Source organism: Apostichopus japonicus, chromosome 15 (genome assembly GCF_037975245.1).
Source record: "Apostichopus japonicus isolate 1M-3 chromosome 15, ASM3797524v1, whole genome shotgun sequence".
In the NCBI taxonomy this organism is placed as follows: domain Eukaryota; kingdom Metazoa; phylum Echinodermata; class Holothuroidea; order Aspidochirotida; family Stichopodidae; genus Apostichopus; species Apostichopus japonicus.
Genome location: NC_092575.1, coordinates 14,352,218 through 14,366,937, shown reverse-complemented (window position 1 = coordinate 14,366,937; position 14,720 = coordinate 14,352,218). Strand labels below are relative to the sequence as shown.

The window sequence follows — 14,720 nt, the reverse complement described above, 5'->3', positions numbered from 1 at the left end:
TGAGCTCATCTGTCACAGTTTAAAGTAAAGCCTGATTTTTTTTTCCAGGCACGCTGAGATTGGGAGATAGTAGCCGCCTGGATAGTCCAGCTTTTGCCAGGAAGGGTTGTGGGGTAAAAGTTGAGATATAGAATGAAACCTTCTTCTCAAAATAGTTTCATTGATCTCATTATCTTAATTACAACTTGACATCAGCTTTATTATTATTATTATTATTATTATTATTATTGTTGTTGTTGTTGTTGTTGTTGTTACAACAATCTTTCAAGAGTGTTACATCCTGACTACATCCTGACATCAACTTACCACTCTTCATTGTCACTTTTTTTGCAAATTTTGTAGTGATGATATAGTCCCTTAAAAGTTCAGTGATGGTATATCAAACACCTAATAAACAGCACAAAGTCGTGCATGTAAAGATAACTGATGAAGATGCTGTTTTAAAGGCATTTTCTGTTGTTCATGCTGACAACTTCAGCCCTTGCCACAGAATGGGTTAGCATTTAGCTTATTCCAACCAGAAAAGAGTTCATATCTCCCCCAAGATGGCTAACACAAGACAAGAGCATATCACACTTCATGTTGAGTGCTATATTTTGCTTTGGATGTCCAGTGAGCTGTATGAATGTATGACCACATGTGTTGCAAAGCCAGTTAGCCGGTCACTGGAAGTTGTTTGCTCATTTTCTATTGATATAATTAATTTTAGAAAGCGCTACAAGAATCTTTGATCTGCACATACATTTGCATGTAGAAATAAAAACCAAGCCTACATTCACAGACGGATCCCCCCTTTTCTAAAATCTGTCTTTTCTGTTCTTGTTTTTCCTTCTCAGGCCATCGGCGAAGGATCTTCTCAAAAACAATGTTTTTGGTAAATTTTCACCTTCAAAGTGTCTCTCCAAGAGTTCCTACACAATGTTCCAGTGTCCGGGCCTACGTTGTGAAGATCTTGAAGTACCACAGTACATCGAGGATATCAAATTATCGGGTAAAGTTTCCATTGTAAATGCCCGGGAATGGCTTTTAAACTTTGCCGTATTTTGTAGGCCAAAATATGTTTACCGTGTCACAACGAGTGGTGGTGGCAACAGCTGCAAGATTGAGCTTCAGCAAGGCTGAATCAACATCAAAAATATTATCAGATCAGCAGACCGAATGCTAACTGAGCACAAAAGATACATTGTCATTGCAGCATGGCTGCAGCAATGCTGCAATGACCTCAGCCTCCAACTTTTCACACAGACTTTATTCAAGTCTCCTGTCAAGGAATGCCCCCCAAAAAAACTGTTAACGACTGCCGATCTACTGCAAAAGCCTGTGTAGGACAAAAATTAAAGTCAGATGTTTCACAGTTCAATGGTCCGATTGATTCCAGTTCGCCTCTAAAGAAGGTCCCTGCAAAACGGTCAGGTCGGGTCAGGCCCTCTAACATTTGAAGTATGTGTAAAAGTAAGTTGGCCTGACGTTTCCATCCTAGCAGGATCTTCTTCAGAGGCTAAATGACAAGTAACAGTGACAGAAGGGACAAAAACACGCACAGAATACAGACAGGTTAATGAGCATGGTGAACACAAAGAGAGAGATGTTAGGGGATTAGTGGACAAGGGATGGAGAGAAGAAAGAGACAGATAGACAGACAACTAAATTGGACCAGCAGGCCCTCTTACTTTTATACATTTACCTGCAGAGGCTTTGGCAGTAGATGAGCTGTTTGTTTTTTTTTCTCTCTGATATTTAACAGTTAGGAGAGATTACTATTATTGAAAGTATGTGTTTTCTGTTATGCAGGAGAAGAGGACTACCTCGCAGAGAGATCTCTTAAAGAGGTTTACTATCTCTGGGGATTGGCCGGAGGAGATTTAGAGAACGAACTCCGTAAACACGGGTTCCTTCAGAGATCACCGCCCATATGCTCATTGCCAAAGTAAGAATATTACAAGCATTTTGCTCTGTTTTTTGTAATATAAAAAATTCCAACCACGTAAAACTTTGAAAAAAAAACACAAGAAGAGAAAGACACAAACAAAACAAGGAAGAACCGTATGCAGCTTATATTATTTGTTGTGGCAATGCTCACAAGAAAGAAAAGATTGCTATGAATGTATGAATATGTATGAGTTCTGTTTATTACCATGGTGAGCTGTGATATGAACCTTAAGATCTCTTTGCACAATCTGTTTGACAGACACCTCATTAGGTCAGTCACAGCAATTGATGTTAACGATACACATATGCCTTACTATTCCTTCGAGCTGCTGTGTATGTAATCTGATTACTTTGTGTCAATTATTGGACAGTTGTCAGACCTAATGATGTTTCCAGAGATAAAACAGGGTTGGGAAGTTTACATGTTAAGCAAACATAATGTCTGTTTCCACTGATTTCGAGAGTCGTAGCTTTTGTTGAGTATATTATTATTTATTTCTAGTGTAAGGAAACCAGAACTATGCTTTAACGATTCCCTCATCAAAGATTATAAGCCATCGTTATCGAAAAGAGAAAATGGCATGAACATAAAACAATACAAAGCAAAGATTTTATCGTATGAACGAAGCTGTCACTCCATAATCCACATTTCTCTGCCACAGCCTAGTGACGGAATACGGTGACATCCTGGGATTAGAGAGGGACAGAAGTTCACTCTACGATGACACGGTCATAACGTTATCTCTCGATCAACTCAGGAAACGCCTGGAACACATTCCACCGGAGGATTACTACCCCCTGATAGAAGGAGAGTAAGTTAGATCAAAGCACCTTCTCTCTTAACAAGTTATCTTTATCATGGCTGCTAGACAGTGATGTAAATAAGAATAATTTATTGTTTTAATTACCGATACTGCATATCATATACTTTATATATATTTCTTTTGGGGGGGGGAGGGGGAGTTAGACAATTCACAGCTCACTAATAGTTGCGACTAATACATATGCAATTTGTATGTGAGTGACTCAGTGCAATGCTAATTTATAAACCAAATGAGTGCCAGGCAGAAGCCACAAAGTGTGACAAGGTAAATGGACGTAGGGGGAGGGGGGTGGAGGCAGGGGGAGGGGGTCGCAGCGGGTCACAAAATTTTGTTGTGTTTGTAAGCAAGTCCTCCACAGATCTTCTTGATGGGTAAAACTGACAATATGAAGTACAATCTGCATTCTTTTCCTCTTTCATGTTTCATTATTTCTCTTTCCCTTTTTGTTTGTGGCTTTTGACAGAGAAATGCAACAGATGTCTCAATCCCAAAGTAGCAACGATCTGAAGGAACTCTCACAGCTGCCGTTAGTAATCAGAGAGAAAGATATAGACTACCAGGTATGTTTAAAGGGGTGCTCCATGAAGGGATTGCATGCAAATTTCACCAGGTTGCTCAGTATAGGACTTTTCTTCTGTTATAAGTCGAAAATGAATTCTAGACATTTTCACATAATGACCCGAATAATACAGGTCATCGAAAAATGGCAATCAACATGCCACTTCCTTGCAAAGTAGAACCTCTGCAACAATTTTAATTTGAACAGGTTCACTAACTCTTTCCTTAGTTATGAGGAATCCTGTTTAGCTAGTTACTTTGTGAAAATTAGGGTTTTGTATCTATAGATTCAAATTATTGATGGCAAAGATAATACTTGTTGTAACTGAGTGTAATAAAGATTGAAATGCTCTCAATTTCTCATTTGACATATTGTGCCAAATGTCTGTTCTTGAATGACCTTTGACATCATATCATTTTAAACTAAACCATTAAACAAGTGCAATTTTGAAATAATAGAAAACTGCATTACCGGTTCAGAGTGGAAGACGGTGCATATATTTTCTTATTGGAACGAGACTTATTGCACTTGGATATGTCATCAGTAACTATCACAGACATTTCTTTCTAGTAAGTTGAAAACTGGAAGCTCTCATTTAGTTTAAGTGTTGTGATAATTAATTCTACACTCTCTTTACAGTTACATCGGATAGTGCTATTCGATAGACTTTTGAAAGGGTACCCTCACACGATTCAGAGGATCAAAGTGGAAACCAGAAGAGACATGCCACCTCTGTACCGAGCCGAGGCATGGGCAGCTATTTTAGAAGTCTCGGTAATAATGCAAATTCTTGGCCTTTCTTTCTTTTCGTACCTCTGAGTATTAAAGCTACTGTATGGTTGGAAATGATTAGCATAGGAGAATCGAAAGGAGGTACATTAACAACTGGGAAACTTGGAAGGTGTTATCAACACTCCACTGATTTGAACAGAAGTTTAAACAAAATTAGTGGATCTGAGAGGTGAAGTTGACAGGTCTGTGTACTATCGTGAGGTTTGTTTGGGGGGGGGGGGGGTAGGAGGGAGTGTGGGTTAATGAAACTGTCTCATACTAGATACCAAATATTCCAGTGTGGCTTATGAGGTGGGGAAGGGTAGGGGGGTGTGGTAGTAGTTAATAAAACTATGGTTGGAAATGATTATCATAGGCGAATCGAGAGGAGGTACATGAACAACTGGGAAACTTGGAAGATATAATCAACACTCAACTGAATTGAACAGAATTTTGAACAAGATTAGTGGATCTGGATATGAAGTTGACAGGTTTGTATACTATTGTGAGGTGTGGGGGGAGAGAGGAAGGGGGAGGGGGGTGTGGGTGAAAGAAACTGTCTTACTTAGATACCAAGTATTCCAGTGTGGCTGATGAGGTGGGGAAGAGGGGAAGGGGGAGGGTAGTGGTTAATAAAATTGAGAAAAACCTTTTTGATGGACAAAGCTGCAATATGAAGCACAATCTGGATTCTTTTCCTTGTTCATGTTTCACTTAATAATCCGGATCCGATGAACAAAACTGTTCCCTCAGCGTCTGACCATTTTTTCAAATACTGAGAGAGGTGTAGGCTATGGTGAATGAACATAATCAAACAGGATCATCATCTCTGAACATCTCCTTCTTCTTATGCTGTATAAATCTGTGTGTATTTTTCTGTGGTTTCTCCTTGACAGGGGGACTTCATGTCCGAGTACGACGCAATCGACAAAGAGTCCCCACTACCGATTGACAGCCAGCTGTTGATAGATATCCGAAGATGCCATCAGTACGACGAAATTCTCTATTCTCCCAAAGCCCACAGCAAATTAAAACGGATCCTGAAATGCTGGCTAATCTCAAACCCGCGTCTCGTATATTGGCAAGGTAAAAAAAATAAAAGATTGTTCCTGTATGGTAGATTTATTAGATGCAATACCATTTCTACTTGATTATATCACCTATAGGTTTAGTATGTGATGCCATTACGAAGATATATAGTGTAGCACATGCACAAAAGAACATAACTGTATATATACATAAAGAAGACGAGGGCTATACTCTGAATACTTTACAAAAATATAAAATGATATCAAAAACCTAACGATTAAGACAATTGTTATTCATTTTAATATACCATGGGTGTACGAGGGAAGGTTGTGAAGCCTTGACTTTTTGTATTCAACTTAATGGTCATTGTTTAATGTTGGTATGTGATAAAACATGATTGCTACTGAAATCCAATACCTGTTGTGCAGTTCATTTGCTGGACGGTTCATGTTCTATTACAAATAATGACGGACAAGCAGAGGAGTTTGAATTTTTCTTTGGGGGGGTGGGGGGGTGGGGGGGTGGGGGGGGGGAATTAAGCAACCTTCCATATCAATAAAACACACAGTATGTTATGTCTTGCTTGATTCTATAACTTAATTATGTTTCCCATCCCTTTCCTTTTTAATTCTATAATCCAATTCTAGGACAGGATTCTGTCTGTGCTCCATTCTTGTATCTGAATTTCAACAATGAAGGTAAGCTGAAAATTGACTGATAAGAGTATCGTGCAATAGCAGATTAACACCCCCCTATTGTCACCCTCATGCAGCAAATCTTCCCTCCTCTACCCCCTCCTCCAACTCCCCACCCCACCCCTTCAAACCCACTTAAGGTATCCTTATAAAGTTTGCAGACATACTGTTTGTCTAAAAATGCAAAATTTGCCTTTTGGATATTCCACCACCTGGTTTGTCATTATCAGTTGCGGTGGTTGGTACAATTTCCTTTTCTTGAATTCTTGTCGGTTAAATGTGGACAGTTTGATTTCCTTGGTAATAAAACCCTATATCCATCTCACAGAAGAGGGGTACGTGCCATTCAAACTTTGGGCCACCTTGATAGGTAGGAGGCTTCCGTATACCTGGATTCACCCCTGGTTAAGCGAATTTTATTATACGGCTTTTGCTCTTCTTCTTTCAGCTTTGGCTTTTGCTTGTTGTTCAGCTTTCATCAGAAAATATCTTCACAAATTTTATGCAAGTGATAATTCCGCTGTATTGGATGGTAAGTCAAACCAATAACAAAAAGAATCCCACTATTCTTTAAGAATGTTTACCCGTAATTAAAAGACGAATAAAGACTTGTTAGATAGTTGAACGTTTTCCCTTCCCTGATTATATCTCATTTGCTATTTTTAAACCTGATTCAGTTTCTGTGAATAAGTTTATTACAGTCAGATTCTACAGGTACATTTGCAATTTTGAGCAGTTTTAGCAAGTTAATTTTTCTTGGGGGTGGAGGTGGGAGGGGGGGTGGGGGAGCAGGTAGGGGAATTGGAAGGCAAATACCCACTGACGATTAAAATATTATATTTCAATTTTTTGTGTTATTAAACCGATACAGAATATCTAGCAGTTTTCTCCCATCTGATTGCATTCCACGACCCTGAACTCAGCAACCACATGAGGAGTATCTCACTGGAGCCAAAACTCTTTGCGACCAAGTGGTTTCTCACCATGTTTGCACGTAAGTGGGAAGCATCCTTCCATGTTGTGTTTGTGTACAATCCCAAGCAAGCAAGTTACCATTGTAATGATATGTGTCAGACCCAGAGCTGAAAATGAAATTTTAAATGAAGCGTTAATGTCATAGGCGTAGGAGCCTAATTTGATTTGGGGGGCTGTAACCACTTGCCCGAAAAATATAACCAAAATTGTCTGCGTGCTCCGCGTTCAACATGTTAATGTGCATATCATATAGGCATTCATCGGTTATTACATCACATGCCAATAACATACCATCATTTTCCATGTTATTACCCTTCCATATTGGTTAGAATTATTGGGGAAGTCGTTACAATATTAAGGATGATAATAATATAAGCTTAACCATTGAAAAACACATTGCAAATTATTCTTCTTTCAGTAGGTGCCCGAAAAATTCTTTGCAAATTGCCCGAATTTTCAACAACAATATTGGTTGGGGAGACTGCAAGACCACCCACCTCCACCCCCCCCCCCCCCCACCTCCTACACCTATGGTTAATGGTCAAGTTCTCTGTCTTTCAAAAATAAATGTTTACCATTCCTGATGGTCATAGTATAGATGGGATAGTAGGTTTTAGCATACGTTATGATATGTCGTGTCCTGTACGTGGGAATAATTTTAGTGCTGTAATGTTGTGTAGAAGTTTAGTAGACTGTGTACAAAAACTGCCATACATCTTTGCCCTATTAATTATAACAATTTACCCCTCTTTTTGGATAGCATTATGCAGTGCAATACTAGATAAATTAATCCCTGCTGTGGGCATGAACTACACCGCAGCGTGTCTTTAAATAAAAGTACCTTACTCTTGAATGTATATGCGGAATGGGGATCGTTTGCAATTAAAATCAATCAGTGTTTAATTACCAGGTCAAATGATGTGGAATTTATCTCGTTAAAAGTTATAAGGGTATGCCTTCCCTCAATTTTTTTAAATTTTTTTTCAATCTATTAGTCACAGTAATGACAAAACCTTAACCAGTGGAAATCCACTTCACTGTCAACTTTGGAAGTTATCACTCTGAAAGTTTGTTAAATGTTTTTTGTTGTTGATTAATCTTTTTTGCATCCTTCTCCAGATGTCTTTCCACTGCATAAGATTTTCCACCTGTACGATACACTACTGTTAGGCAACTCCTCCTTCCCACTCTGTGTAGGGGTAGCCATCTTACAACAAATGAGAGATTACCTTCTGATGGAGGATTTCAGTGCTTGCATTCTCATCATCTCAGATATGCCAGGTGGGTGACTGTCTTCTGTCAATATCTTGTGAATCGATGGCTGTGCTCTCCAATGCCGCAGAGCTGTTGCCCAAGAGTCTAGTAGCTTTGGTGGTGTACCATTTAGTACAAGTTTATTAGTCATGTACCATCAGTCGATCCTAAGTAGTATGTATTTATTTTGTAATTGTCGAAAACTACTGTATATCATTTGAAACGTAAATGTATCTGAAGTAGCAGGCGAACTTGTGTTTCCTAACACATTTTTCCATCCGTGAAACAGACCAGGTGTGAACTTGAACCCAGTAATTATAACCCATTGCGTCTGTTGGAAGCCTACCTCGGCGTGTTACGCACCCTGGTGAGTGCTCCCATGTGAATGTCATACCTAGATTCAGAGATATGTAAATGATAATAGATCTCTGTTACGATACTGGAGGGGCCTGGGTGGCCCACTTTGCAAAAGTTCCTACAAAATAACCAAACTGTTTAATACAAAGTTTATCGTTGTCTCATTATAGTTTGATAAATTACTTAGTAAAACAAGTTTGTTTTGTGTCATTTTATCATCCATTGTTCTGCAGAAATCGACATTGAACGATGTGTCCAGGATTCCATTCGGATCTTTTGTCACACACCTAAGAGCGCCACATACAGACAGCATTCCAGACCACCTGCAAAGAAGGAAGATTCATCTATCTTCTCGATGAAACAAATATCTTACTACACCACGGACGTGAATGAGATGCCCAGATCTGAACTGGTGAGCTGCCTAAATCTACTTACAAAGTCAAGGGAGCATTTAATTTGAATTTTGGAAGGATGATGAGTGACCAGAAACCAGAGAAGGTCTTTCATTAATCGTTTCATAGTGACTATTTGTTATAATTCCAATTATAATTGTTGATTAATTTGTTGGTTTCTTACTCAAAATCACACTCATTTTTTTTTTTAAATCAAACATGAAACAATTTGAAAGTGCCTTATTTATACAAACGTAAGACTCCAGAAACCCTATCAATTTCTTCTTTTCAGTCGAGAGAGCCACTATCCCTGGAGGAATTACAAGCAGAGCGTTGTCCCAGAATCTCAGCTGAAGACCTCCTCGAGCTCTGCGGCCTGACAGGTATCGAAAACTCTCGCAGTCCAACGCGGAAGAGCAAATCGAGCAAGCCCATCATTCTCATCTTAGACATCAGGAATAGCGAAGAGTATCCTTTAAACTCAAATGAATATTCATTACCATCCTACTTTCTGATTGGTCTAATGAAGAGTTACCAATCTGGAGTTATGGTTGAATGCACAAATGTAACAAGTCTGATTGCATTTTTTCAGCTCTTAAAATGAAAACAGTATGCTAGATAAAATCAAATAGTAAAGTGACCCAGGTTTGAGAGTAGATTTCAAGCCAGTCAAAGTGGTTCATCAACTGTCCATGTTTTTTCATCTTGTATCCTTAACATAATTTTCAGCTTCAGCAGGGGGCACATACCATCTAGCATCAACATGCCATTTAATCAAGCATTTGCTCCCGAAGGTGACCTTGTGCCCTGCCACGGAGTCACGCAGCTTAACAGCCATAAAGGCAGAGTAGTGGTCGTCGTAGGCAACCGTGGGAACAATGCACCCAATGTAAGTTGTACCTCACCTTTTTCATAAATCTGGAAAATTTGCTGTCATCTTTGTGAAAGGTTTGATTTATTGAATTTACTTGAACAACACAACACTAGAAGAATGAATTTCCTATCGGTTTAGGTTTTCTTACACTCTGCATAACAAACGTTTGTTTCCTCATATTTGTCTTGTCCAAGATGATGCAATCATAGGGTAATAAACTTAAGCATGTGATATCAATGCAAAAGTTAATGTCATAGTTTTAATCGCATTCATCACCAATGCTAAAAATATGTATTGCTATTTGGCAAGAAAAAGATGACAGAGTTTTCTAAGTAATGTTAAATGTATAACATAAATGTCTCAACATGGCTTCATTGGACCCTTACATGTTGAAACTGGAACAAACAGATGCACAAGAAAATTGTACTCTTTATGAACGAGTACCAAACGTCACTGCACTTCTATTTGAGATGCTGAAAGAGAAAATGTTGTAGGAAGTAAACCGGTGACTTTCACGGCAAAAGAAGGAACTTGTTACTGAGTTTTTGAGATGATGGTCTAGGCTAAATATTTGTCATTATCCTGAAGAATCTCATTTACATGATTCTAACAAACATGATTCATAATTTTGCACCAGGACTCAAATGGACTGCTGGCGCCCTTTTCACCTCTTTACCACTTTTTACTTATTCACGATTATTGCCTTTTTTATTACGCTCTCATCTACCTATTGACATTTGTCACATTTTGTTGGTATAATTTGGCGATTACACCTATTTATTCTTCGTTTATGTGCGAATTAGCCAGGCCCGGAAAGGGTCATTTCCAGCGATCTAGGGAGTATCTTTATTCAAAAATTTCTGTACGCTACGCGCCAACCTGTGGTGGCGCTCCGCTTAGATAGTGTCGAAAGCGCCCCTACAGACCATTCTCGCCCCTCCTGACCGATACCCCTAGCTCCGCCACTGTACTCTTCCAAAGGTCTAGACAGGCTAAGTTGCCACCGACTAAACAAACAATATATATATATATATGTCAGGCTAATGTGTGTGTATGTTCAAGCTCGTAATTAACAAATACTTTCAGACATGTTCTGTGTTTTTGTTTCTTCACACGACAGTTTGCAGCACAGTTGGTGATGCTCGGCTACCCAAAGGTCAGTGTGATGCATGGTGGCATTGAATGTTTGAAAGCAACCGGAATTTTGAGTGTCTCATCCCCAGATTTATGAAGAATGACTCAACAGAGGAAAAGTAGAATCTGCCATTTAAATTTAACATTGCTACTGGAGTCTCAGTCATAAAGGAGTACTTACATTTAATATGTTAATACACAAAGGTATAGGTTATGCAAACTGTATATATATATATATATATATATATATATATATATATATATATATATATATATATATATATATACATATATATGTATGTGCATGTCTTTGGGATGTTGCATCCAGGATGATGTATGGATGCCATGAAGCAAAGTCATGGCTGGCCAGGTAATCAATGTAATTCATGTCAAATTGATTGAGAGAGACAAAAACAAGAAAAGTGTTTCATTCATTTTCAGTACAGAGTGTGAACTTGTTTATATGAATATTTGTTGCAATTGGTATGGCACTGGGGTTTAATATATTTCAAGTGAAAGAGAGAATAAAAAAAAAAAACAGGTTTGCCTGTATAAGTTAAAGTGTGAACTTTGCTAGTGTTGACATTTGGGTTGACATTTGGGACCCCACCAAAATTTCATATTTAAGGTGCATTTGGCAGTCCATAGCATGGAACACCCATGCAGAGACTGTTGCAAACTTGCCATGATGCACTGTTACACCAAGTTTTTCTTGTTAGGTTATTACTATATTGTGTGTGTGCATGCTAACGTAGCATGATAACTACCTTAGAGTACATGGTAATCGCAGTGACTCAAAGCTGACAGGTTATTTTCCGTCAGGAATTGTAAGCTATTTTCTGGGAAAATGGATATAGGATGAAGGAATTCAGTTGTTATTTTTAATAACATACAGTTGATATTGATTATATTATTTTAGAGTTTTGGTATGACGCAGGTGTGACCATTTTGAAGGTGTTTGTGCGCAGCATTTGTTCGTATGTGATAAAAGTGTATAGCTTTATGATCATGGCGGCCATAGCCGTGTGGTCACTGTGAAGTGACGTCACGATTGATGTCGCCATTAGGGGAATCCCCTGCATTGCGTTGTCTGCTATGATGGTATTACTAGTGCATATAGTTCAATTGAATTATTCTGTTAAGACCTCGGTGAGTTAATGCATATTTCCTTGATAGTAGGGAAAAGTATATATGTAATATTTAGTTCTGCTGAACTGTAAAACTAGGTGGAATCACCTAAAAGACCTGGATTTAGATCTTGAGTAAGTCAGACGCCAAAGCATTAAGATATCTAAGGAGGGCGAGTTAATATTTTCATATGTTCCTGTTATTGAGCTGCCATGTTGAAATAAACTGGTTGCAATATTGCCATTATGCACTGCTACACCAAGTTTTTCTTGTTCTCTCTTCTCCAGTCTTTTCCAGCTCCTAAATGGTAATAGTTCAGTGGCCTGCCCAATGTGTAACACTCAGACTCATACTTAATTTACAAAATTATTTTTAATTTTTATCAGCTTATTAATGTACATAATTGTTTATGATGGTCGATGGTTATGAATTTGGTTAATTTATATAATTATAAATTATATATAAAAGTCTTAGGAAGACCACAACATCAAATAAAATCCATAACTCCACGTTTCAGCTCTGCCATTTTATTTCTCAATCAACCCTCCAATTGTGTGAAAAATTAGAAATGGGTCAAATCACAAGGTTAAAAAATAAATTGAACGGTTATCATTGAATTAGAACCGTGGTACAGACACATGGTACATAGATTTACAGTAAAGAATACAAGGTTGTATTATTTAACCAACCAAAAAAAAAAATTTAAAATAGGAAAAAGGTCCTGATAAGGGCTGACATTCCTGTGTATGAGTACTTTACAATGCCCCCTTCTTTTAAACTGAATAACATGACACTGAATATGTTGCAACAAGAAGTCACGAAACTATTTGCCTGAAGTTTTTACCTTCTGTCCAAAATAACAAAATTAAAATGTATTAAACCTAGTCTTTCATTCCTCATAGGTGTTTAGGTGTGACATTCACAGATCCTTACTGCTGGTGACCTCAGAGAACTTTTTTGGATCCTTTATAAGATGTAAACCCATTTCCACCTAACATGGAAATCACAACATGCTATTTTAATCTTGGACTGTCACATGTTACATTCTTTTCCATTCTTCAAATGCTAGATCTAGGTCCAGGAGGGTAAAACCTCAAACAACTAGCATAATGTCAGTTTTCTTGAATTTAACAGTCTTCTCAATAAATCAGCCTTGTGTTGCATTTGATGTAACAAGGGTAAAAATGTCACAACAATTTGAGGCATGAAAGGTGTGCAATATTTGGTCATATCAAGCATTTGTGCCTCAGAAAAAGCATGAATATGTTTAGTTTATTGCATTTGTTGGTCAACTGCCATCTATCCATACTAGAACATGACTCGAGCGTTAGTAGTACATACCAACCATTGCTGGGTAATCTCAAGCATTCTTAGGTCAAATCAGGCATTGGCCGGCCATCTGAACAGTTCACATACCAAACATTGCTAGATCCTATCCAGCACAGCTGAAGCACTGTTAGGTCATATCTAGTATAAATTGATGAGGTCATACCACGCATCCATGAAACATTAGACGAGGCTTGAACAGGGTCATACCATGTACTGTGATAGGTTCACTTCATGCACTAGGGGCATTATTGGTACAGAGCATGAATAGATTAAGACAAGTTTTGATTGGTCCAAAAAGCCATGAACGGGCCCAAAATTTCATAGTTTGTGTTGACTGTATATTATGATTGACCTTCATTGGTCAATTCAACCATGAGTCAGTCTCGATTGTGTCATTGCAAACAGGTTGACGGAGCAGTTATAGCCATCGATTTCACAGCTGTACTATTATATGAGAATGCACTGTGATCATATGTGATTTGACTCTTCTATATAAACTAATCCAGATAATAAGTGTCAAAAGTTTCAATAACCATTAACAATCATACAAAATATTTTGAATGTATATCTGAGAATTAATGTCTAGCGATATTTCCTTCTTTTTTTTCCCCCAGAAAAGTCTGTATTTTCAAGTTTATTACAGTAATGAATCAAAAAGTTGAATAAAAGTTACATTCTTCATCTCATTTTTGCTTTCAAATGTCATTGCTTTAAAATATGCTATTCTATTCAATTAATTGTAGCCAAATTTTCCATAAAGTGAATTTGCATGCGGTGCTGTTTATAAGAGAACAAATCAAAACGAGTCTCCCTCATTTGAGAAATCCCAGAAAAAAAACACTTGAGAATTGTTTGGGAGAAAAAGTGCAAAATACGACTATTGAAGAATTGAACGCCTGATCCAAGATCACAATCTCTCTTATTAAACTTTAGCAAAAAAATGAATAGCAAAATATTACCACTAATCGGCACCAGGAACCAATATCAAATTTATGTAGTAATTAAAACCAGGAACCTGATAGGAAAAATGTTCTATGAAAAAAATGCTTCATGAATCGATCATGACAAAATGATAATGCACAAAGTTGTGGGGTGGGGGGAGGGTTGGAGGTGGAATACTTATAATGACAGTACATTAAAATTGAAGAAGACAAAACAAATAGAAAAAAAACCTAATCCGGTGATGATATTTCAAGCCTTGCATACCCGCTGAAACCATATATCTAATATTTACAGTTCTTATCATGGGCTTTGAAATGGGTGTATCTGTGTGTGTGTGTGCATTTCTCGGTGCTATCATGCTTTCTGCCAGACACAGACCAGGTTCTTATTTGTGACCGACACGATGTACTTGCAGTCCGAGCTGATGGAGACGTCGTTCACGATGATTCTGTCTTCAAGGTCGTCCTTCTCTTTGCCTTCCTCCTTCTCGCCTTCCTCTTCGTCTCGACTCTCTGGCCACGGGAGGAG

At 38.1% G+C, this 14,720-nt stretch overlaps 2 protein-coding genes across 6 annotated transcripts in view; one reads left to right on the top strand and one right to left on the bottom strand.

Annotated features, from left to right (window-relative positions):
- The window catches only part of LOC139980763 (TBC domain-containing protein kinase-like protein), an 18,854-nt gene extending 4,993 nt beyond the window's left edge, over window positions 1-13,861 (top strand). For all 4 annotated transcript variants that reach the window (XM_071992671.1, XM_071992673.1, XM_071992672.1 and 1 more), the window contains exons 8-21: window positions 837-991; window positions 1,792-1,927; window positions 2,592-2,741; window positions 3,217-3,313; window positions 3,952-4,086; window positions 4,980-5,169; window positions 5,760-5,810; window positions 6,256-6,339; window positions 6,679-6,801; window positions 7,902-8,063; window positions 8,627-8,805; window positions 9,078-9,253; window positions 9,515-9,674; window positions 10,780-13,861. In XM_071992671.1, the coding sequence (XP_071848772.1) occupies window positions 837-991; window positions 1,792-1,927; window positions 2,592-2,741; window positions 3,217-3,313; window positions 3,952-4,086; window positions 4,980-5,169; window positions 5,760-5,810; window positions 6,256-6,339; window positions 6,679-6,801; window positions 7,902-8,063; window positions 8,627-8,805; window positions 9,078-9,253; window positions 9,515-9,674; window positions 10,780-10,890 (1,909 nt within the window). In that variant the 3' untranslated portion in view covers window positions 10,891-13,861. The remainder of the gene's footprint in view (window positions 1-836; window positions 992-1,791; window positions 1,928-2,591; window positions 2,742-3,216; window positions 3,314-3,951; window positions 4,087-4,979; window positions 5,170-5,759; window positions 5,811-6,255; window positions 6,340-6,678; window positions 6,802-7,901; window positions 8,064-8,626; window positions 8,806-9,077; window positions 9,254-9,514; window positions 9,675-10,779) is intronic.
- Window positions 12,433-14,720, bottom strand: part of LOC139980764 (leucine-rich repeat and WD repeat-containing protein 1-like) — a 28,451-nt gene continuing 26,163 nt past the window's right edge. For both annotated transcript variants that reach the window (XM_071992675.1, XM_071992676.1), the window contains exon 15: window positions 12,433-14,720. In XM_071992675.1, coding sequence (XP_071848776.1) covers window positions 14,547-14,720 — 174 coding nt within the window. In that variant the 3' untranslated portion in view covers window positions 12,433-14,546.